This window comes from Prionailurus bengalensis, chromosome A2 (genome assembly GCF_016509475.1).
Source record: "Prionailurus bengalensis isolate Pbe53 chromosome A2, Fcat_Pben_1.1_paternal_pri, whole genome shotgun sequence".
Lineage (NCBI taxonomy): Eukaryota > Metazoa > Chordata > Mammalia > Carnivora > Felidae > Prionailurus > Prionailurus bengalensis.
In genome coordinates this window covers 61,819,984-61,844,227 of record NC_057348.1, presented here as the reverse complement: position 1 = coordinate 61,844,227, position 24,244 = coordinate 61,819,984, and the positions used below count along the sequence as shown (strand labels likewise).

The 24,244-nt window shown below is 58.0% G+C and overlaps 1 protein-coding gene across 5 annotated transcripts in view; it reads left to right on the top strand.

Moving 5' to 3' along the window:
• Positions 1-24,244, top strand: part of TNS3 (tensin 3) — a 216,318-nt gene that overhangs the window by 110,781 nt on the left and 81,293 nt on the right. For all 5 annotated transcript variants that reach the window (XM_043588418.1, XM_043588420.1, XM_043588417.1 and 2 more), the window contains exons 10-15: positions 3,817-3,929; positions 4,217-4,277; positions 5,357-5,432; positions 17,058-17,187; positions 17,469-17,534; positions 18,917-19,021. In XM_043588418.1, the coding sequence (XP_043444353.1) occupies positions 3,817-3,929; positions 4,217-4,277; positions 5,357-5,432; positions 17,058-17,187; positions 17,469-17,534; positions 18,917-19,021 (551 nt within the window). The remainder of the gene's footprint in view (positions 1-3,816; positions 3,930-4,216; positions 4,278-5,356; positions 5,433-17,057; positions 17,188-17,468; positions 17,535-18,916; positions 19,022-24,244) is intronic.

Genomic DNA, 24,244 nt, shown 5'->3' with positions numbered 1-24,244 from the left:
TGCGGGCTTGTCATGCATGGCCTTCGTTATATGGAGGCGTGCTCCTTGTATACCTACTTTGTTGAGACTTTTTATCATAAACCAATGTTGTATTTTGTCCAGTGTTTTTTCTGCATCTGTTGACACCATCATATGGTTTGTATTTCTATCCACTCAAAATGCTCAGCACCCACCAAGGAAGAATGTTTGCCTTATTTTCTTCTTTTTGCTCTTAGGATTTACTGTAGCTTTTTTTTTTTTTAAATTTTTTAAACATTTATTCATTTTCAAGAGACAGAAACAGAGCACGAGCAGGGGAGGGACAAAGAGAGAGGGAGGCACAGAATCCAAAGCAGGCTCCAGGCTCTGAGCTGTCAGCACAGAGCCTGATGCGGGGCTCGAACTCGCAGACCGTGAGATCATGGCCTGAGCCGAAGTCGGACGCTTAACCAGCTGAACCACGCAGGCGCCCTTTTACCGTAGCTTTTTTTTGTTTTTTTTTTTTTTTTAATTTTTTTTTTTCCAACGTTTATTTATTTTTGGGACAGAGAGAGACAGAGCATGAATGGGGGAGGGGCAGAGAGAGAGGGAGACACAGAATCGGAAACAGGCTCCAGGCTCTGAGCCATCAGCCCAGAGCCCGACGCGGGGCTCGAACTCACGGACCACGAGATCGTGACCTGGTTGAAGTCGGACGCTTAACCGACTGTGCCACCCAGGCGCCCCTACCGTAGCTTTTTAATAGCAGTGCAAGAGTGTGGAAAATGGAGGAAAGCCCTCTCACTTTCGCAAACCCACGCCTGCCACGTGTACTTCCTGTCGGTGTGCGCTGAAAGCTGTAGTGTTGACGTTGCGTAATGGTCGTGTGGGCTCCATTCTGCATTCCCAGGTGAATCTTCCTGCACCCACAGGCTAGAGGGATGTTCTCTACCCAGCTCCCGCCTTGGGAGATGTTCTCAAGTGGGTAGGTGACTGAGTGCGTGCATACAGTACGCCTGGAAGCACTTTGAGGCCCAAAGAGCCCAGGACGGACACATCTGTGTGACAGAGGCTCTGATGACCCCCTCCCTGTGGTCCCGGCCACCCCGAGGGGGGACGTTGTGGCCTATGTCAGGACTGCGCTTGAGAAACCGTTTCAAAATGGGTCTCGTGGCGAGTGACTTAATTAGTTTGCGGGGGGTTTGTGGGGGTTTGTTGGGGCCTCAACAGCAAGCCGCCTCCAAGCTTTCACTTAATCAATACTTGGTGATGAGCTCCAAGGCGGGATCCTGTTTGACAGGGGGTCCATTCTCTGCCACTCTGTTCCTTACTCTTATTTTTTTTTATGTTTATTTATTTATTTTGAGAGAGTGAGACAGAGAGACAGAGAGAGGGTGAGCAGGGGAGGAGCAGAAAGAGAGAGAGAGGGAGAGAGAGAATCCCAAGCAGGCTCCACACTGTCAGTACAGAGCCTGACACGGGGCTCGAACTCACGAACCGTGAGATCATGAGCTGAGCCGACTGAGCCACCCCGGGCGCCCCTGTTCCTTACTCTCAAAAGCCACAGAGCAGTTGGCTTCCGGCTGATGCTGAGGAGCCCCTTTATGAAGCCCCGGGGCTGCTGATGAACGTGGCGTTCTTTTTGCTCTGATAAATAATTTAAAACACCGTTTCTTCAGTCTTAGCTTGTCATCAACGCTGTGCATGTGACTACTGAACGATGAGGTTTCTGTGCCCCTTCTCCTCTGCACTCTTCTTCCTGGGAGGGGGTCGAGACAGCGGCACACGTGTCCAGACTCCATAAGGGAGGGACGACGGGGCCAGCGGACCTTCCTAGGGGCGCGGGGCAGGAGGGGTCCCGAGGAGGCCCCTGGTGGGGACCTTCCTGTGTCCGACCCTGCATGGTGAAGGGGCCAGAGCCCTGATGTCTGGCCTGCAGAAACTTAAGATTCGTAGGTGTGTCTGAGAGCCAGACACACCCCAGTATAGCTTCATTTGGCTTTGACGTTTCTGTAGTCTTGACACAATGCCTGTGTGTCTGAAAGAGCATTTGTACGGGAGGCAGGTGGGTGCAAAGGGACCGGGTGCCCATCCTCTCTCCTTGGGGATCGTGCCTGCTGCGGCCATCAGGTGTCCCTCGGAGCCAGGGTGGCCCTCCCCATGCCCTCCTGTGGCTTACCCAAGTGCACATCACGTGTTTGAGATTCAAGGGAACCCCAGCCGTAAATTCCCGCTTTGGCAGCCGGTTAAGCAGCGTGGCAAATGTCGGCAGATCTCAAGCTACTTTGGCACATGAGTGACGCGTGTGTGTCTCCCGCCCGTACACGCGCTGTGTCTGCACCTTCTGCACAGAGATGAGCGGGAAAATGACCTCCCAGGGAGTTTCTTCCCTCAAAAGCAGGAGGAGGTGGTGGGAGACGGTGGAGCAGTTTGGCACGGGGTTTGCAAGCCGTGTGCTGCGAGAGTCGGGCAGGCGGCTGGGGCCCTTGCGCTCCTTCCTGCCTTCGCCGCGGGTGAACACCACAGCTGGGACCGGTCCTGCCCGCGGTCTGCTGGAGGAACTGATCAGGAAGCCCTTTCATTTTCTTTTGTGTCTCCTGTCCACCCGTGGACCGATTTTCTGGTCTTTGGCGCTGACGGGGGCTTCCGGGTGGCCGCGCACAGACGTAGACCTGTGGAACGTGGCCTGGCTACCTGTCCCCCGTGTGCAGCCTCCGCTGGCCCGGCCGCCGACCCCGGCCACAGCTGCCAAGCAGGCTTGCAGTGCACGTGGTTGTCGTCCCGGGGCATTCGTGCTTGTGCTGACACTTTGGGGGACAGCGGGACCAGGCCACCCCAAAGAGAACTTCATAGAGATTTGACATGTGTTGTACCGTACAAGGTTTTCTTACCCCTCCCTGCGTGCACGCTGGAGTAAATCAGGGCGTAGAGAGGGGGTCTGAGTGATGTGTGCGCCCAACACCCGTGAGGAGCCCCTGGGGCCAGCGCTGTGCGTGGACTGGCCAGCACGCAGGCACACGGTAGTGGGCACACGCGGCGGGGCCACCGGCCCGGCTGCACATTTGGGATCTGCTGCCAGTCAGCTGCCTGCGGCCCTGGAGACCGGAAGGGGCGACCGGCCGTCTCTGGCTGCCGTCCTGACCTGCCTGGGTCGGGGTCTTCGGCTGGGGCTGGGCGCGCAGAGCCGAGGGTCCCATACTGAGCTGGGGCTTGCCTTCGAAAAGCAGGAGCCACAGACTTGTGATTGTCACTGCTGGGGGGAGGGGCACGGGTGCAGGCTCCACTCTGTCCGCACACTTTACACGAGTGACATTTGTCACGTGTGCTTGTCTTAGGAGTGGGGTGATGTGCGGGGGTGGGGGTGGATGGGATTCGTTGTTCCTTAATGGCATTTGTGGTCACAGACATGCTTATTGTACATCCTCCGCTAAACCTTCATGATATGAGAACCCACGCCTGCTTGGTGATGGGCGCTCTGACCCCTCTGACGGGCAGGGGGCCCGTCCAGGGTCTTTGCGTGGGGTGGGAGGTGAGGGCAGAGGGACCCTGTTAGAGGTGTGAGGTGCTTACAGAGCCTCTCCTCCCCCATGGGGGTGGGGGGGACTGTGACAGCCCTGTGGCCTGGCCCCGCATGTCTCTGGGCTGGGGGACAGACGGAGAGGCTGCCCGCAGTGTGGGGTGTCCAGGGATCCCGACGTGGCTGCATGCCCAGGCTGTGCTCCCCAGGGTCACACCTGGATGCTGCGGCCCCCCTTGTTGTGAGCAGTGGGGGCTGGGGCCCCTCCCAGAACCCCAGGAAACGTCCGGCTTGGGGTTAGGCCCCCGCTGCAGGGGCCCTAAGCCGCCGTCGCTTTGCAGGTATGTTCAGTTCCTCAGCGGGCTACTGTCGGGGACGGTGAAAATGAACACCTCGCCACTGTTCCTGCATTTTGTCATCCTGCACGGCACTCCCAACTTTGACACGGGCGGAGGTGAGTGTCCGCTCCCAGCGGGGTCTCGAGGTCTGCTGGCCCGTCCCAGACCCTGCACTTGACAGGCCCCCCTTTCTCCCACGGAGAGGCTCACATGGGATCCGGGCCCCGGGCATCCTGGTCACCGGCCAGAGAAAGCCAGTGAGGGGGGGCTCCTCTCCCCAGGGACCCCGGTGACCTTATACCAGCGCTGCTTCTGAAGCTCGGGCACAGCCCGTGGCCACCTTGTCTCTCTTTTGCTGTTGGCCACACTTCTGTGTCTATAGATGATTCCGCCTCTCTTCCAGCGTGCCGGCCCTTTCTGAAGCTCTACCAGGCCATGCAGCCCGTGTACACATCGGGGATATAGTAAGTGTGCTGCCTTCACAGGAGATGGGCCTTGCCGAGCCACCTGTCCTGCGGGAAGGGGTGGGGGCGTCCAGCCGGGAGTGCCTGGCCAGCAGTCAAGGCAGGTGCACAGTTGGCTCCAGAGAGGGGTGTGGACGCGGGGCCTGGAGGGTGGGCAGGCCCCAAACTGGATGGAAGTAGCCATACCAGAGTCCCGTGCTTTTCTCTCCCCCGTGCGTTTTATTTTTTAAATTTAATTTAATTTAATTTTCTTATTGCTTATTTTTGAGAGGGAGAGAGTGCAAGTGGGGGAGGGGCAGAGAGGGAGGGAGAGACAGAGCGAGAGCAGGGGAGGGACAGAGAGGGAGACACAGAACCCGAAGCCGGCTCCAGGCTCTGAGCTGTCCTCACCGAGCTGGACGCGGGGCTCGAACCCACAAACTGTGAGATCATGACCTGAGCCGAAGGTGGACACTTAACTGACTGAGCCCCCCAGGTGCCCCTCCCTTGTGCATTTTAGACAAAGGGCAGACACATGTCCTCGGAATTTGTATGGTTTCTAGGCTTTTCTGGTTTGCTTTTGTGTGCATTTACATGTTTTATTTTTATTTTAAATTTTATAGTTTATTTTTGAGAGAGAGAGAGAGAGAGACAGAGCATGAGCCGGGGAGGGGCAGAGAGGGGGACACAGAACCCGAAGCAGGCTCCAGGCTCCGAGCTGTCAGCACAGAGCCGGACGCGGGGCTCGAACCCACAAACTGTGAGATCATGGCCTGAGCCGAAGTCCGACGCTTAACCAGCTGAGACCCCCCTCCACCAGGCGCCCCTAGATGTTTTATGAGCGTTAGTATAAAGGGCGTCAGGTAAGATGTGGCCTCATGGTGCTGCCACCGCTCAGAACGAGCTGCCGTCCTGTGTCTGGACTGACCGTGGACCCACACGTGGGTGGCAGCCTGGCCGTGATGCGCTCGACTTGGATCCCGGAGCCTGGCGGGATGTTTCGCGTCATCTCTGAGTTTGCGTTACGAAGTCGCTTTTCTCACACAGCGTTTCTGTTAAGTCCTGAGGTTGCATTAAGCTCTACCTTGTTTATCCCCAAGCAACATCGGCCCGGGAAACCAAGGCAGGGTCCACATCGCCATCGAGCCGGCCCAGCTGCTGAAGGGGGACATCATGGTGAGTGCACGCGGTGTGTCCCCCTCCTGGTCAGTGCCTCGAGGAGTGAAGAGTGGCCTTTACTTTGGGGCAGCTGGCTTGTTGTCTGAGTGAAGCTGTTTTATTTGGTTTAAAATTGTTCTAATGTTTATTTACTTTTGAGAGAGACAGAGCGTGCATGGGTAGGGGCAGAGAGAGAGAGGGAGACACGGAATCTGAAGCAGGCTCCAGGCTCTGAGCTGTCAGCACCGAGCCCGATGCGGGGCTCAAACTCACGAACCATGAGATCGTGACTTGAGCTGAAGTTGGATCCTTAACCGACTGAGCCCCCCAGCCTTCCCAACCTTTCTTTTTCTCCCACCCAAAGAGTAGCTGCTATCAATCCAATGTTTCTCCTTTTTGTAAAATTGCATTTCCAAGTAATGAGAAAGACAGAGTATGAGCAGGGGAGGGGCAGAGAGAGAGGGAGACACAGCATCCGAAGCAGGCTCCAGGCTCTGAGCTGTCAGCATGGAGCCCGATGCGGGGCTCGAACCCATGAACCACAAGATCATGACCTGAGCTGAAATCAGGAGTTGGACAATTAACTGACTGAGCCGCCCAGGCACCCCTAGAGCTATTTTAGTAGAAGGGACAGAGCGAATGGTGAGAACCGCTTAGCAGTATGTTCTCCGAAATGCGAGTCCCGGCTCGGCCACTGCCCTTCCGAGGGTCCCTGGTCTCGGCTGTGATGTGCGATCTCAGGCATCCTCAGAAGCCCCCGTGTGCAGTCCAGCTAGCGAATCACAGCTTGGCTGATGTCCTAACCAGCGGTTCCTCTGGATGAGTTTGATTCCTGTATGTACTGGTTCTGGGATGAGATTAGCTGCTACATTTTTGCCTTTTCTCTGTCTTGAATGTAGAAAGAATCTTCCGTCTAATGAATTTTAGAGAAATTTCCCTTGAAACCTTGAGGCAGTATGGCTTCCCACGCACACTGAATTGATTTGCTTGAGTGTCTCCAGGGCCTGGGAGCACCTGTGACCAGATTGGAAATGGCTCATTCCAAGTTTTTGAGGATTCTTATCAATTTCCCTTAAACCTTTGGATTTTTTTTTTTCAGTTTTTATTTATCTTAGAGAGAGAGAGAGAGAGAGAGCGAGCGAGCATGCATACGTGTGTGCAAGCGGGGGAGAGACAGGGAGAGAGAGAAGAGAGAATTTTAAGCAGGCTCCATTCAGCACAGAGCCTGATGTGGGTTTCAATCCCATGACCCTGGATCATGACCTAAGCCGAAATCAGGAGTCACATGCTCAAGTGACTAAGCCACCCAGGCGCCCCCAAAAGGTCTTAAAACCCTTTCTCAGTGGTTGACCCATCCTGAATTCTCATGCAAGTCAGGTCAGGGGGGGGTCACAAACGTAGGTGCCCTGGGCACCGATGTTACATTGCTGTGTCCCTGCGAGAGTTCTCCTCAGGTGCACGTCACAGCTTGTCCCCTGTCCCTGGGGACCTCGCTGTGAAAGAGGCTGGTGTCCTCATTCCATAGGCCACAGAACTGAGGTGTCTGGTGGGCCACTGTGTTGCACCGTCCCCGGGGAGGAAAGGCTTCTCTTCTAGAGTGTCCTGAGAGCAACTCCCAGCCTTTTCCCTCTGGTGGGGAGACCGAGGGGGAGAGGGGAGGGTGTGTCTTCCAGGACCTCCTCGATTGTTGGCCATCGGGCAGAGCAGTGAGGAAGCACCTGCTATGTTCTGGACCCCACCCCCTCCCAGGGCTGCACATGGCTGTGGCTTCTGTCTGCCCCCTCCGTGCACCGTTCTGGTGTTCCAGCTTTAAAAAAGAGGCCGGGGATGAGGAGGCCAGGAGAGGCTAGCGGGGACGCTGTTAAGGACGTGCACCCAGATCCCTAAGTCACTACTCCTGGGCAAGGCAGAGGCCTCTGGAGGCCCTGTCCCTGGGATGGGTGCTCCCTGTGGTCAGCAGCTAAGTCCCCTTGTGGGGACCCGAGGGAGGTGGCCGAAGCCCTGAGGTATGGAAGATGACTCTCAAACGCGGGGGGCCTCCCTCCCACCTGATTGTGGGCTGGTGGCTGCGGGGTCTTTGTGAGGCGGTGGTGGAGGCCCGGCTGGCGGCCTGGGTCCCTCATCCCCGCCTTCTCCCTCCTTTCCTTCTCTTCTCCTCCCCCCTTCCACACCCTTCCCCGTCCCCTCCCTCCTTCCTTCCTTCCTTACCAGGAATTTATTTACGCAACTGTCCTGTTTTGAATGTTTTGAGCTTTCTGGTCTCTGTGTGGGGCCCTAGCACAGGAAGGAAGGGAGTGACAGGGTGACATCTTTGTCCCGGAGGAGGCTGGTGGGGCCGTGGACCTTCTGTGGGAGACGGATCCCAGGACGGGCCACGGTGGGTGAGGCGGGCGGGCGGGTGGGCGGGCAGAGGGTGGTCTGACTCGGGTGCAGGCATGTGGCAAGGGCACGGGGTCCCCAGGCCTCGAGGCGCCAGAGGCTTGCTGGGTGTGTCCCGATGTCTGGGTGACGTCAGTTGCTGCCAGATTGTGCGGGCTTGGAGGTTTGCGGTTTTCTTGCGGGAAAGCTGGTGTTCCCGAAGCTCTTCTCAGCCACCCGAGAACATGCCGCTCACCCTGGAGGGTCACCCTTGTCAGCGCAAGTGTGAGCAGCAGGGAGGACAGAGGGGTCAGGACCTTGCCTCGGTGGGAAGCAGGGCCGCACCGAACGGCTGCACGTGGGTACTGGCCGCATCCCCAGGACTGGCTTTGGGCCCCGTGTCTGGGCTCCCACCAGCGCTTCGGCCTGCAGGGTCCGGGTGGCCTCGGAGGCCCGCCTCCATGAGCTCGAAGGCCCCTTCTGCTAAGTGAGGACCTCCACGGGGTGAGGGGGTCAGGTGAGTTAGGATGGCTGGCTCCACGGCCTTCACCCCAGAAACCCCGCAGGCCCTGGCCACGTGCCTGTGTCTGTCCCACCCCTGGAGGCCCAAGGTAACCTCAGGAGCGGGTCAGCTGGAATGCGGCTGAGAGGTAGCGTGGGAGGCTGTGGGAGGGGTCCGGTCTGGCACTTGGGGTCCGGGAGGCAGGTCGGGAGGGGAGCCGGCGGGGGCGGGAGGCCCGGCCGATGTGCGGGTGCCTAGAGCTGGCGGGTCACACGGCGAGCTTGCCCACGTGACGTCCCTCCGGCTGGAAGCCATCCTGTGTGTTGGGCACGCTTCTACCTGTGCTGCATTCACATGGAGGGTGCCTCTGGGTGCCTCCGGCTGCGTGACAGGTGCCTGTCACCGCGTGTACTGGCCCACATGGTTCTCAGGTGTACTCGTGATCTGATCCAGTGGCTGCAGGGGGCTCGCTGCGGCGTCTGGCTCTTCCTTGGGCCTCCTTTGCTATGGCGGGAAGTCCGAAAAAGTGATCAGGGGGCACTTCTGTGGCTATTTCATTCCCAGCTCGCAGTTGTGAGCTGCTGGGGCAGAGCAGAGGTGTTCGGAGGCACAGATGTGGCGTGGGGGCCCCCGGGTCCCTGGGTGGATGAGGCCAGACTGGGCTGGCAGCTGGGCCGTCAGGAGGGGGCTGTGCGGCCGATGCTCACGGTCCTTGGGGATCTGTGAAGCGAGACCTACCACGGTGTCACGAAGGAGGGGAGCACAGACAGGTGTGGGTCGAGTGGCGGGTCCACGAGAAGACGCGTGGCAGCAAGAACCCTGTGCTGGGGACTCGAGGGGACCGGATGTGGGTGGGGAGTGGGGCCAACCCCAGGAGCACAGGGCAAGGGGCCTGTCTGGGCCCCCATTTGTCCCACCTCACTTCACCTCGAGGCCTGGAGCTCCCGCCGAGAAGGGGGCCTCGGGGAGGGGACAGGGCTGTGCTGGGGTCTCCTGCCTGCCCGGCCTTCTGGATCTCTCTGGGTCCCCTCCCACCCAGCCCCCTGGCCTCTGGCCAAGACCTGGAGACCCTCCCCATCTAGTTGTCTCTGCAAGTTCCTCGGTCCCAGCCAGAGGTTTCTCTTCCCTCGGCTCCTGGCCTGAAGCCCCCTCTGCTCCTGACCGTCCATCAAACTCCCCCCACCCCCGTCTTGATCGCGCCTTGTCTTCCCCGCCTCTCCCTGCAGGTCCACGCTGCCCCTCGCTCCCTTCTGCAACGTGCTGGGCCCCCAGGTCCACCCCCCCCCCGGCCCATGTCCACCAGCCTCCAGCGCCCATCGTGCTGGTTTCTGGGAGCCTGCCCATGTGTCCCCTGGATGCCGAGTGTGAACTTGCCCCGCATCTCACCCAGTCCTGAGCTGCCTGTGCACCTCCTGAGCCCACAGCCGCTGTGCATCCCCAGAGCCGTGCTCCACGTCCTGTGACCCTGTCCACATGCGGTGTTGCTCTGCGACAGCTGAGCACCCTCCTGCGGGGAGGGCAGGGGGCTCCGAGGGGTTTCCTGCCCCCTCGATCATTTGTCCCCTGAGAGGCTTCATTTTGCTGGTGACCAGACGCCCCTTTCCTCGGGTCTTATCCATCAGAGGTGGGGTGTCTGAGCTGCCCCCTTTAGGCCGTGATCTGTGATCTGTCACCTGAGACGCCTCTGTGTCCCATGCTGGATGGTGCGGGGCCAGGTACTAGTCCTGTCTGTGCACAGCTGGTCATCGTGCTTGTCAAGAGTAATGGCTCAGCTTTGCTGTGAGCCAGTGAGGGTGGCTGCTGGGCCCACGCCTGAGGCTAGAGGCCAGAGCACGCTGGCCAGCCAGGTCTCCACCACAGGCCGCCTCATGAGCCTGTGTCTGGGGCTGCCAGCCTTCAGGAGCAGGGACGGCGACTGGATGGGCCCTGGCAGCCCCAGGGGCACCCGCACCGAGGCAGAAGGGAGTGTGCGGATCGGGTGCTCTGGGGCTCTCCCGGGGTGTTTGGTCTCCTGTTGGCCCCTGTCTACGAGCTTGTGTTCCCATGAGAAGAGCCTGCGAAGGTGTCCCAGCTGCTTTCCTGGGAGATGCTTGTGCCCTGACGTGGCCTCTCCCCCACCTCTGTGCGTTCCTGCCGCAGGGTAATTTTAGGACTTCACTGTCAGTACCGTTACTTGATTGATGTTTCCTGTGTTTACGATTCAGTTCTGTGCCCTCTGCACTTGCTCTCTGCAGCGTTACCAGATACAAGGAGGGTGCGGGGGCTCCAGCTGGGAAGGGGTATTTTTCCATCACACGGGGTGACTTTTCTCTGTGCCATTCACAGAAGTGAGTCCTGAGGTGTTCAGTTCAGGAATCTGTCTCCCAGTAACACAGGATCTGAACCTCTTGGGTTAGTTTCCCAGCTGGCCTATTTTTCTTTTTAAGTTTTTATTTATTTATTTTTGAGACAGAGAGAGAGAGAGAGAGAGAGAGAGAGAGAGAGAGAGAGAGAACAAACGGGAGGGGCTGAGAGAGAGACCGAGAATCCCAAGCAAGTATTTAATAAACAAGTGAGTACAGGAAGGAATAATCGACGCAACTCAGAAACACGAGTGTAAGAGAGGGTCTCATTTCATTTTCTTCTTTTTAAAATGTGTCTATTTATTTTGAGAGAGAGAGAGAGAGAGAGAGAGCGCACACAGGTAGGGAAGAGGCAGAGAGAGGGAGAGAGAGAATCCCAAGCAGGCTCTATGTTGTCAGCACAGAGCCAGATGCGGGGCTCAAACTCCCAAACCGTGAGATCATGACCTGAGTCGAAATCAAGACTCAGATTCTTAACTGACTGAGCCCTCCCTGGCACCCCCCCAGCTGGCTTTAACACAGCTCCATAGACCAGGGGCGTAAACTGCACACATTTCTTCTCTCTTGGCGCTGGAGGCTGGATGTCTGAGATCCAGACATGTCTGGGATGGTCCCTCCCGAGGCCTCTCCTGGGTGTATGGATGGCTGATTCCTCCCTGTGTCCCAGTGTGGTTGTCCCTCTGTGCTGTCCTTCTCCTGATCCCCTCTTTTTTTTTTTTTTTTAAAGTTGCTTTATTTTGAGAGAGAGTGAGAGTGAGCGAGCAGGAGAGAGAGAGAGAGAGAGAGAGAAAGAATCCCAAGCAGGCTCCACACTGTCAGTGCAGAGCCCGATGTGGGGCTCGATCTCACAAACAGTGAGATCATGACCTGAGCCGAAACCAAGAGTTTGTCGCTCAACCAACAGAGCCCCCCAGGCGCCTCAGATCTCCTCTTCTTACAAGACACCAGGCAGTGGACCAGGGCCCGTCCTGGTGACCTTGTTGACCGTAATCTCCTCTTGAAGAATCCTGTCTCCAAACACAGGCCTGTTCTGAGGTCCTGGGGGTTAGGCCTCGACATGTGAATTTGTGGGGGTGGCAGACACAACCCAGCGCATGACACCTGTGTTCGTTCGCAGCCCTATCCCAGCGAGATTAGCAGTGAAATCAAGAACCGCTGGTGACGATGGGTCACCTCAGTCGTTTGCGGCAGCGCACGTAGCCCGGAGGACAGGAAAGGCAGTCACAGGCAGACCGCACTTCCGCGAGTTACATCCCTGTTTTGAGTGCAACGAGCAGGCGGATGACTTGTTCAATGGAGGGACACGTGAGGGTCCGGCGGGGGGAGAGCATCCCGGGGGTGTCACGGGAGAGGCGCCGGCTGGCCTGGAGGTCGTCATCTGTGGGTGCACGTTGTGCGGTAGCTTGGAGCCCCACGCCTTCTGGTTCCACCCGAAATCGACCTCGGGGATCATCGCGGGAGAAAGATGCTACAGAAACTTCCCTGAGGTTGGTGGAGCGTCTCCAGGGCGGTGCGAGCCACCCCTGCTCCTGCCCCTTGCCGTGGGAGCCTGGAGAAGCCCCAGGTCGCCTGCCCGGGGGCATTGAGTTACAGGGCTTCCCTCACGAAGGCATTTTCATTTCCACTCAAGAACTGGGTGACAGCCGTGACTCAGACAGTGTGCTGAGGAGCAGGGAGGGCGCTTACGGGTTCACCACCAACACCTGTAGCGGGTTTGGCTCTCGGTCTGGTGTTCGCTGAGCCCACCTCCCTGCCCTTGAAGGTGGGAGGAGTTCCCAGGGCTGGCTCACTGTCCTCGGTCATCATCTTCCCGAAGGCATCTCGCCCTCTGGGTTTTCCCCTCCTTGATCTGGTAAGTGTGCCTGGATAGATTTGCCCCTTTCCTCACCCGAGACCCGTTAGCCAAGACATTGGGGGCTGCGTTTGCGGGAAGTCGGGCCGCATCGGCTCTGACGGGCCGGGAAAGCACTGGGGAGGGCGCAGCTGGGCCCTGGTCCTGGTGAGGCCAAGGGAGCAGTCTGACCGCCTGAGCACCGCCGGCCCACCCCCTCGCCCTCCCTCTGCACACCTGACCCTCCCATCTCTCAGGTTCACCCCTTCCGAAGGGCAGGGCCTCAGGTCCTCGGGGAGGAGGCCAGAGCTCCATGAGCACAGCCAGGCCGTTATGTAACCTCGCTTAGGAATTCGCGTGGGTGCGGACACAGTGGGATCCTGGCCGCAGCCCAGGGCCTTGATGGGCTTGTAAACACTTTCCCGTCCGGCGTGCCTGGTCTTGCTGTCTCCGCTTGTGCAAACCCTGTGGCCACTCACGTTGTGTCCTAGTGACTGCGGGGCTCCACGACCTTGCTCCCGTGACCCAACTTCTAAACAGAGGGGACGCCTGCTCTGGGAGCTGCTGCGGACACCCAGCACTGTCCTTTACTCCCTCCCACTGGGGGCACTTCTGTGCATGTCCTCAGCTCCCTCTGTGGACTTTGCTCCTCCAGCAGGCAGTTCCCACACACTTCCCACTGTGCCTGCCTCTGTGTTTCCTTGTGACTTCTCTGCGCACACCTTCCTCCCTGACCATGCGGGCCACCTCCCAGACCCAGGCTGGGGCTTTATCGGAACTTCCCGCGGTCCTAGCTCCACAGCTGTGCTTTTGTTCATAGGCAGCACCTGCTGACCTTTCCATGGGTGTGGACACGAATTACGGCATTTCGAAATTGCGGTTCGTGTTGGCACTGGATGATGTGGGTGTTCAGACTTACCAGGGTTAGAGATCACGGTTTTGAGTCTTTCAAGTGTGAGGTTGTAGCTTGTCCTCTCAGCCTATCCAGACGGCCATCACCGGGGCCACCAGCAAAGTGAGTTGCAGTTGGGGGACTCTGTTTCCTGGTGGGGAGTGTTGAGGGTCCTGTTTCTTCTGCTGTTTGTACTAAGCTGGTGGGCGCTGGGATGTTTTGTGGGAGGTGGCTCCAAGTAGGAGCTGCCTCAGACAAGGGCTGGCGGCAGACAGAGGAGGGGGACACCTGCGGGCTGGCCTCTGACCTGGGCACAGGCACTCCCGGGGCTGCGTCCTCAAGCTTTGAGCCCTTGGTCCAAGGCACCGTTCTCTTGTTGATGGAGAGTTTGAATTAAAAACACATCTGTACAGCCTAAGTGTTAAGCAGGGAGGTCAGCTTACCGGCTCCTTGCCCACCAGATGGATCCATGACATGTGTGATTCGGAATTCTGTCGCGGACGGGACCGCCACTGCACACACGGTGTGCGGTGCGGGGGGACCGAGGCCCGGGTGCTGACCGCTCAAGGGCACAGGTGGGTTTTACGCTGGGCGAGGGTTTCCAGATCATCTCGTCAAGACAAGGAAGGCTCCAAGCGCTCAGACCCGTCCCCCGGGGCCCCCTCCCTCTAGAAGCTTGCAGCCTCTGATAGCGTCAGGCCAGTACGTGCGTTTGGGCTCTCGTGTTGTATGGATGTGTTGTGAGAGCTGATCATCCTCGGGATGGAGATGGGAGGTCACTGCTTAAACAGCCGCTGTGCCGCCAGAGAAATCCACATGCCACCTGAGGGCCTTCCTTCCCCCGACCCAAGAGTTCCCGGTGGGTCGTGACATTCGTGTCACACCCGTGTGCCCCCCTGCAGCTTTGAGGACAGGCTGTGGTGGACGGATGTCCTTCCCCCTTTTGTACGGAGTCCAGGCTGCTACGCTTTGAATTGTTTCAGACATGCGTATTCTAAAATCTGAAGGCAGGGGATGGATGGACGTATTGTGGAAACTCACCGACCCCAGAGGGACAAAGGGGATGTTACAGGCCTCGGTCACTGTGATTGTTACGAGGTGCTGTCCTTGGTATCTTAGAGGGGGCATTTGGGGCGCTCACATCAAGTAGCTGCCGATGGTTCTTTCCCCCGAGTGTGAGGAGCGGGATTCTCGTCTCTCGCCGCCGATGCTGACACCTGTCGGCTTGGGCGGGGGATGGTTACGGGCTCTGCATCTGGTGCCCGTGCCCCGGCGGGGGTGGGCCCCGTCTCTGGGCCAGAGCTGCTCTGTGGTGGTGGCTGCCCGGACCTTGTGCAGGAAGGCTCCTGGGGTTTTCTGTGTCCTCAGGAGGCACCTGGCGTCTGTTCCCAGGGCAGGCGGCCGGGCTGGGGGGCCGGCGGGTGCCTCCCCATCTGCGGGAAGAGAGGTTCAGCGCGAAGCCTCCGGAGGTGCGCAGGGAGGCCTGGGGTGTCCGCCAGCTGGCTCGTCAGGATTCTGCGGACGGGACACCCTGTGGGAAAGCGGGACCGGGCAGCTGCCCTGTAATGGTGGATAGGTCACTCCTCCTTCTGTTCTGAGCCCTTGTCCTGGGAAAACCCAGGAGTCTTCAGACACCAGAGTCACACTTGGCCCTGGGAAGTGACGGGAGCTGGCAGCCTGGGTAGGGCGATCCCCATCCCGGACCCTGCCCCAGGCATGGTGACCTCTGCCTCCCTGCTCCCTGGCACTCGGAGGGGCTGCGATTTGTGACTGAGCCACACGGCGTGTGTGGGGCGGCTGTGCTGAGTCGTGGTGAGTGGCACAGGGAGCCCCTGGGGTCCCCGGGGAGGGCGGGGCCCGGCCTGGGGGGTGCTGGCTGCAGGATGAGCCCTTTAATGGGCGCAGGGGCTTATCTGCCCAGCGCCTGCTGCGCCCCCTGTTCACCAGGGGTCCCGCATGCAGGCCTCGGCACCCACGCTTGGCAAGGCCGCTCCTCACTGCGCTGTGACCGTGCGGGCTGGCGGCGGGGCACTGTCCCCCTGAGGACATTGATTAAAGCTCTGGTTCCCCTCGGCATTTAGAAAGATTTAAGAACCAGCCTGGAGTGAGCCTGGACCCCCTCCTCCCGCTTCTCCCCGGGTCACCCCTACTTGCCAGGTGTGGCTCCCGTCCTCCTGGAGAGATGGGGATACCAGGGGACCTGCTGCATCCTGGGGGGGCCTCCTCGGGGGTCCCCTCTGCGGTCCGGGTGGGTGGGCACCTCTGCTGAGACCACAGTCCCCGGGGTGCGTGCAGGTGAGGGCTTGCAGGAAGGGAGGAGCACATGGCGTGTTCTGGAAGGAAGTCCAGCCATCATCGGCCTTTGGTTGGGCTCCGCTGAGGAGTCTGTGACCCCAGGTGGCCGCAGGAGGAGACCCTGTGGATGAAGGTCCATTGTTGGTTGAAAGCAGATTGCCGAGTTCCCATTTCTCAGGAATTCGTGGTGGTTGGTGCAGACGCTCTGGGCTGGTCCAGACGGAGGCCAGGACAGAGGCCAGGACGGAGGCCAGGACGGAGGCCAGGTCCGAGTCGGGCTGTGTATGCACCAGGCAGCCCCGGGCATGTTTGTCAACACGAAACACTCCCCTTTGGTCTGTTCACACTTCGTGTATTTATCAGACTGTTTCCTTGTAGACACGCAGAGCGAAACAACGGCCTGGCTCTGTCCAGGGGGGCACGCTTCCTGGCCAGTGGGCCCAGGCTCCTGGGGCTTTACTTTCCCTTTGTGGGGTAGTTTGCCTGGGCAGCTGCACAGCAGAGCCTTCAGCTGGGGCATTCTCCTGCATTGCCTGTCTGGACCCGGCCCACGTGGCTGCTTCTCGTTGGCCTTTGTGATGTACTGGATATTTAACACCCATCTTTGCCCTAGAAAAATCTTTTTGTGAGCGTGGCTGCCTCTGACAGCCCCAGCCTCCCCCCGACCCTGCCGGGCACGCACAGGAGAGGGACCGGCCACCCACACTCCAGCCTGCTTCTGGCCTTGGGCTGCTGAGCACCCTGGGAAGGAGCCCCTGCCCTGCTTGTGGGGGGGAGGGTCCTCGCCTGCAGACATCACCCCGCTGTGGCCTGGGAGACCTCCTTGCGGCCCCGGCGCTCTCTCATTCCCTTGGGTCGGGGAGGGGGGGCTTCCACATAAAGGTCTCCCCAGGGACCCAGGGCACCCGCAGCCCTGAGTTCACATCACTGCCGTGGTGATTCTGGAGTCTGCTCTCAAGTGAGCGTCCAGGATATGGGACAGCCTTGCTCGGGTTATTTAAATGCCAGGCCCTCTCCCATCTACCCCTTCCCCTCCTCCCCTCCCTCTGCCTCTCCCTTTCTCTCTCTCTCTCTCTCTCTCCTGTGCTCTCCTCTCCAAATCCTAGTGCACACATAGGCATTTAGCACATGAAGCGTGGATGGTGAGGCCCAGCTGCCTGTGACACCTAGAGAATGTGGATGAAAGCGACGTCTTCCCCACAGGGAGTTACTAGACCCTGGGGAAGTTCATCCTGATGTGACCTCTGCAACCAGAGTATCCGCATTGGCCTGACGGCCACGGGCCATGGCTCTGGTCGTCAGAACTTAGGTCCCTTGGAAGTGGTGACATTTGCAGCTGGTCCACAGGGCTTGGTGGGGGGAGGCCTACCCCGTGACCCCCTGCTGCTCAAGAATTGGCCTGTGTGTCCCCTCTTCACACCAGATCAAGTGCTACCACAAGAAGTACCGTTCGGCCACCCGCGACGTCATCTTCCGCCTGCAGTTTCACACCGGGGCCGTCCAGGGCTGCGGGCTGGTGTTCGGGAAGGAGGATTTGGACACCGCCAGCCAAGGTGAGGCCCGCGGGCCGCTGGGACGCAGGTCACATTGGGCAGTGGGTCTCTGTTTGCTCCTCTCCCTGTTCTCCCCACGCCCCATGCGCTGAACCCATCTGCCACTAACTGCCGGTCTCACAGAAGACCAAGCTCTGGTCCAGAGAATGTTCTGGAAACATGAAGAACTCCTCAGCCATGGGGCCTGCCCTGGTGGGTGTGGGCGCCATCCTGGCTGGAGTTTGTACGGGCTTTTTTGCCCCTTCATCTCTCAACTTGTCCAAACACGATTTGTTTTTCAGATGACCGTTTTCCTGATAACGGCAAGATTGAGTTAGTTTTCTCTGCCACTCCTGAGAAGATTCAAGGTAGGTGGGGTGCAGAATGCACGCGGAGGCAGGGTGCTCACCAGCTTTGGTGGAGGGTCTGGTCCCATGGGGTCTCAGCACACTCTCCCACCTTTGTGCGTATTGGGACATTGTCATCACAATTTTTTTTAAGTTTATTTATTTTGAGAGAGAACATGAATGAGGGAGGGGGAGAGAGAGAGGGGGAGAGAGAGAGAGAGGGAGGGAGGGAGAATCCCAAGCAGGCTCCATGCTGTCAGCGTGGAGCCAGAAGCGGGGCTTGATCTCATGAGCTGTGAGATCATGACCTGAGCTGAGATCAAGAGTCAGATGCTTAACCGACTGAGCCACCTGGCGTCCCCCAAGTTTCAAATAATAGGATAGTTTTCAGTGTGGTGAGGGGCGACTTACAGATAGCAGGGCCCAGTTGGATCAGTAAGACCCCAGACATGGGGAATCTTTTGCCTGAGGAAGAGCCCGGACCCTTGGTCCCTCAGCTTTTTGTCCCTCTTTCTGGGAGATTGTGCTGATTGTTTACTTTTCTCCCAACAAACAGTTGAATGTGTTTAAAGATGATTAGAAGTACAGTTGAGTACAAATATTTATTTGCAAACAAATAGATTCTCCTTTTTTTCTAAAAATAGAGGAATCTGCCCCTTTATCATCAAGGGGAGTGGTTCCTTTCTTTAGCGAGATTCATACTCAAAAACAATTTATTTTTTACTGATTTATTATTTAAAATGTTTATTTAATATTGAGAGAGTGTGTGCTCTAGTGGGGAGAGGCAGAGAGAGGTAGAGACAGAATCCCAAGCAGGCTCCACACTATCAGCACAGAGCCCGACATGGGGCTTGACCCCACAAACTGTGAGATCGTTACCTGAACTGAAGTTGGACGCTTAACTGCCTGAGCCCCCCAGGCTCCCCGAGAACATTTTAACTCAGGCTTGAATTGCTGGAGAAGATAGTCCCCTTCCTTCTGAGGTCAGTGCCCTAATTCAGTTACTAGTTAAGTGTGAGGTGTGTGAGGTCACAACCATTGGCTTCCCCAGAATGTGGGCAGAGTGGCACAGGGGTCTGGGAGCCTGGAGCCTGGGCATAAACGCGCCTCTCCGCCCTCTGCCTCAGGGCTGACCGCTCGGTGCCTCTCCGTCCCGGTCTGGAAAGTGATCTGGGTGGTCTTGGCGTGCACAGTTAGTACTCAGAGCCCAGAGTGGACTGAGTGCACAGCAGACGGAGAGCCAGAGTCCACACCAGCTGCAGTCAGCGCCAGGCTCCTGGGAGCAGGAACGCGGGTCTTGGCGCTGGCTTTCAGCACTCAGGCCCGGTACGCCTCCGTCTGGTCCTCCAGGCTGGCGCACGGTGGCGTGCCTGGGCTGTGGCTGACACTTCCTCCCCATGCAGGCTGTGAACACTTGTGCAATGACCACGGAGTGATCGTGGACTTCAACACGGCAGACCCCCTGATCCGCTGGGACTCATACGAGAGCCTGAGTGCCGGCGGAGAAGGTACGTCCAGCAGCCGTCGTGAGGGCCCAGGGGAGGGGCAGCGAGGGCAGCCTGCTGGCGGTTAGATCAGAAATGTCCCTGCGGTCTGCTCGGATGCCAGAAACCCTGCCCTCTTTTGGGGTCCAGAGCCCCCGGGGCTGTGAGTTCAGGAGAGTATGTGAGAAGCAGAGAGGTCTCCTTGGGGCGCTGGCTGTGAGCTGCTGGGAAGGTGTCAGTGTCTCTGCACTGGACTGGCTGACTTGGACATTGCCGGTGGGGGGGGCACTCCCTGGGATGGGCAGGGAACCCCCCCCCCCCCCCGCCACCGTGTTTCAGGTGACAGGAACGAGGCCCAGAGAGCCAGCCCAGTGTCTCCTCCTCTCCCCGTTGTGCTTCTCCACCTTGGTGTCTGTTTGGTTTCTTACTTGACGAGGTTCTTGCTGGGCCGGGCATGCGAGCTCCTGGAGCAGACCCAGCCTGTCCTACGGTGCTCTCACACATGCAGGCGGTGGCCGGAACTCAGCGACAGGCTTCTCTGCTACAGCGGGTGGGTGGTGGCGGGAGGCCGTGGGGGGCGTCCTGTTCGAAGGCCTGGTCCTGGGAGCGGTAGGAGGGCATTGCCCGTGTTGGAGGACTGCCACCCTGTCATTTCGGGGTCATGCTCCGTAAAATCTCCGTGACACTGAATTAGTGATCGCCAGCCTTTGCTCCCAGGGGCGTTTCGGGTTCTCACGAGCCTCATGTCAGTGTGTTTTCTTAAGCCCATCAGTGCTTTACTCCATCATATGTGCGGTTCTGCGTAAAGGTCTTGTTTAGTCTGTGCTGTTGATTCAGTGAACCCCCCACGCAGAAACAAAGTGTCTCTAACACACGGGTTTTCCCCGGAAGGCCCGTCTCAGCTTCTCCCACTCAGGACACTGGGCAGCCCTTCAGGGGGGAGTCATCATAAACATCAAAAGCACCAGCAAAGAGCACAGATGTGCAAAAAGTGTGTCCTCAAGCAGGACTGGAGGGTGCATGTTGATGGCGTGAGAGCTGGGAACGTGCACGTGGGGCGACTGCAAATCGTGGCCGCTCTGTGCGCCTCCATGGATGGCCACGAAAATGCCACGTGTTGATCTGGGGTTAGAAGTAAAAATTCTTGGTGAGTAGGTGAACTTGCAGATATGGAGTCAGGGTCATGGTGGTGGAATCTACTTGCTGGCCTTGATTTTTGCAGTTCCTCCCACGCCTTTCGTGTGTCCTGCGGGACTGTCCCTCCCTCCAGGGGGGAGTGGGAGCCGCAGCTCTGCCCTGGCCGCCCACGTGTTCCTCCCTCGTCTCCACGGGAGCTGTGTGACTTCGAACAAGTCACTTGACCTCTCAGTGCCCTTTTCTGCTCCCCACGGGCAGTAATCGCACAGGCAGAGCTGCTGACTGGATGTGGTCCCTGTGACCACCACGCACGTCCCACAGCTGGCAGGGTCCCCTGACGCTGTCGTCACTTGCCCTGGAGCTCAGGGCTTGATGAGAACCCTAACACAGGGTCGGTGGAGACTGGGGAGCCCGAGACGCCTGTGGGACGGCAGGAGTCTCCCGTCTCGCCCCGCACCGGTGGATGGCACCACGGCACAGCGGAACCGACTGGAGTCAGGGTCTGTGATAAGGGGCTGTGGTGCTGGGACCCCAGTGACTCTGTTGTTCCACATAGAAAATGTTTCTGTTCCCGCCGTGTCACCTTTCTGCCTGTCTTGCTCAAAGATACATGACTACACCGTCACTGAGCATCACGGAATGTCACACGGAGGGGACTGCCCTAGCAGGACCTCCTGAGTCTGGAGTGTCACTCCCCAGAGGCCAGTGATGGCAGATCTCAGTGCTGCTGCCCGAGGGCTGCTGTGCCGGGTCACGGTCCCGTCCGTCCTTGCCAACTCTGCTGTGCGGTGCTGGGGTGCCTGCAGCCCTGCGCCCTGTCCGCGGGGAGGGTCTCTGCTCACTCCTGAGCCTCCTTCTCGTCTGAACCTCTGTGTCTCCACCTGGAAAATGGCCTCTTTTCAGGAGATCATCCACAGGTCTCCTCCACCTCTGCAAGTTCTTTTTTTCTCCTTGTGCACACGGCTCGCCTGCCCTGAGCTCTCGTTCCCTTCGTGCCGGCCAGGTTTCTGCCATGCGAGGAGCTCAGGGAGAAACGAGCAGGCCTTCTGATGGGGGAGATGTGTGTGTGTGTGTGTGTGTGTGTGTGTGTGTGTGCACATGAGCATATGTATGTATGTGTGTATATGTCAGTGTATGTGTGTATACGTATGTGCATATGTGTGTGCATGTGCATAAGCATATATATTTGCATATATATTTGCATGTGTGTGTATATTTGCATGTATACATGATTATGAGTATACGTATATATACAGAAGTATATATGCGTATGCATATATGTGTGTGTGTGCACGTGCACATACATGCATGTATTTCTGTATATGTATCTGAATAGTCACATCTACACATGTGTGCATATGTGTTTGTGTATATCCGTGCATATCTAAATATATGTATATGTGCGAATACATGTATATGTGTATACATGTAGTCGTATGTGTGTATATGTGTACATGTATATGCAGATATGTCCACGTGTGTATATATCTGCATATGTACATGATTATGTGAGTGTATATACAAATACAGTGTATATGCGTATGTGTATATGTATTTGTGTGTACATATGTGTATATGTGTGTATACATAGGTATGTGTGTATTTTCTGTATATGTGTATGTATCTGGATATGCATGTGTCTACGTATATGTGCATGTGTGTCTGCACGTGCACATGTACATATGTGTGATATGTGTATATACCTGTGTGTATATATGTGTGTACATATCTGTGTATGCATATGCTTACATATATGTGTGTGTACAAATACACTATATGCGTGTATATGTGTATACTCGTGTGTGTATATGTGTGTATATTTACATTCATGTGTATATATATTTGTGTATACAACTTTACTATATATGGATATTTGTGTATGTGTGTATATGAATATACTACATATGCATGGATATGTGTGTATATATGTTTGTACGCATATGTATATGTGTGGGTATGTGCATGTATGCTAATATACTCGTATTTGTATATGGTGAGGGTGGGTATGTATCTGTGCATGCACCTGTCCCCACCCCCCAGCCGTCCCCATAGGATGCACCATGTGCCAGAACTGGAGTGTGTGCCGGGAATTAGGAAACTCTCAGAGAAGCTGCCACTTGGCCAGTCACTCGGTGAGACTCACAGAGGAGGGGCTCTTGCAGGCAGGGCGTGTGGGAAGGCTCGTGGAGGAGCATGGGGTGTGCCTGAGGAAGCAGTGGCTGCTGGGGGAGGGAAAGGGGGCTTGTCCCATCAGGAAGTGTTATCCTGCAGAGACCGCTTTCTGGTGGATGACAGTCCAGGACGACCTGGCCGGAGGGCCCAGGAGGGTGACATGGGGGTGCCCTGAAAGCTGTCAGGGCTGCAGCAGATGGCTGAAGGGGTTCGGATTCCTCGGCCCCTTCCCAGTGAGGTGTGGTCCTCTTCCCTTTGGTGCAGGACGCTCTGCCACACTCCGGGGAGGGGCGGAGGGGCTGCTGGGCAGGAAATGTGTGGCTGCGGAGTGTGTGGAGCTGGCTCAAGAGCAGGGTGTGCTCGTTCCGGATCCACTTGTAATATCAGGTGTTGGCATTTCACAAGTGGATCTGAAAGCTTTTCCGCTTAGAGAGCATGCTGGGGTTTTACGTTTGGAGAAGCAAAGTGAGCTTTGGAGCTTCGACAGCTTAGAAGAGGGAGGGTCCGCCAGAATGTGGCAGATGAGACCGTGGGCCTGGCTCTGCTCTGTGCAGACCTCAGCAAGCACCTACCCATTACTCTCCTGACTTAGAGCCTCCAGTCCCTGGCCCCCAAGGTCCCTGTCACATGTGATCCCAGGACCCAGAGAGTTAATCTGCCCAGACAGCAGGCACCAGTTGGGAAGGAGGGCGACGGCACATCTTATCTGAAATACAAGAGTCTCACCCTCTGTGCTAAGAACCATATGCAAACATCCTTTGGGTGTTAACTTGAAACCGGATTGGATCCTGTGACAAGAATACGTGTGATGCTGGAGGCAGTTTAATGAGTGATAGCCGGCCCTGAGCTGTCTTGTCACTCAGAGACCATGGCCTTTCTAGCCCAAGTGCCATCTGGGAAAGTGCGTGCATCAGAATTCACATTTGGACCAGTTTGCGTTCATTAACACATGTGAGCCCCCTGGGGACGGCCAGGCTCGGTTGAGCAGATTAGCCCTGGACAGACAGTGGGCACAGGCACAGAGGCCGCTTAGTCTGGCTGGGGTCATGGGCCTCTACTGCACACAGCCTTGTGAGGGCATGCGCTCAGGACAGTCCCCTGTGCACACAGACAGGGGTCTGAAAGGCAGGGGCAGCTCCTGGACTGCCTTGGAGTCAGGCCAGTGCACATATACCCTCTTGTACTCTCCTCCTGTCCTTTGTGAGAGGGGTGGCTGTCATGCCCACCCTTTGATGGCTGCACCTGCTTACACAGCCTGGCAGTTCCTGGTTGTCCCTGATCCTTACCTGGAGTGCAGTCTTGGGACTCTGCCTTGGGGACCAGCACCTTAAGAGTTCTGATCCCTAGTGGGCTCATTGCAAACAGGTGTTTGAGGTCGAGTCAGCAGGGACAGTGACCTCTCAAAGGATGGCCAGGACATTAGCTACAGGAAAAGTCCGGCAACACTTTGGGTGTCTGATGCCACCCACGTGGGAAGGATTGCGAGTTTTCACTATCTGGTCAGCATAGCAAGAGCCTGGGCAGGATGGGGGCTGGGATGCACCTGCCCCCAGCGCGCCCCGCCCCCAGCGCGCCCCGCCCCCAGCGCGCCCCGCCCCCAGCGCGCCCCGCCCCCAGCGCGCCCCGCCCCCAGCGCGCCCCGCCCCCAGCGCGCCCCGCCCCCAGCGCGCCCCGCCCCCAGCGCGCCCCGCCCCCAGCGCGCCCCGCCCCCAGCGCGCCCCGCCCCCAGCGCGCCCCGCCCCCAGCGCGCCCCGCCCCCAGCGCGCCCCGCCCCCAGCGCGCCCCGCCCCCAGCGCGCCCCGCCCCCAGCGCGCCCCGCCCCCAGCGCGCCCCGCCCCCAGCGCGCCCCGCCCCCAGCGCGCCCCGCCCCCAGCGCGCCCCGCCCCCCAGCGCGCCCCGCCCCCCAGCGCGCCCCGCCCCCCAGCGCGCCCACATAGT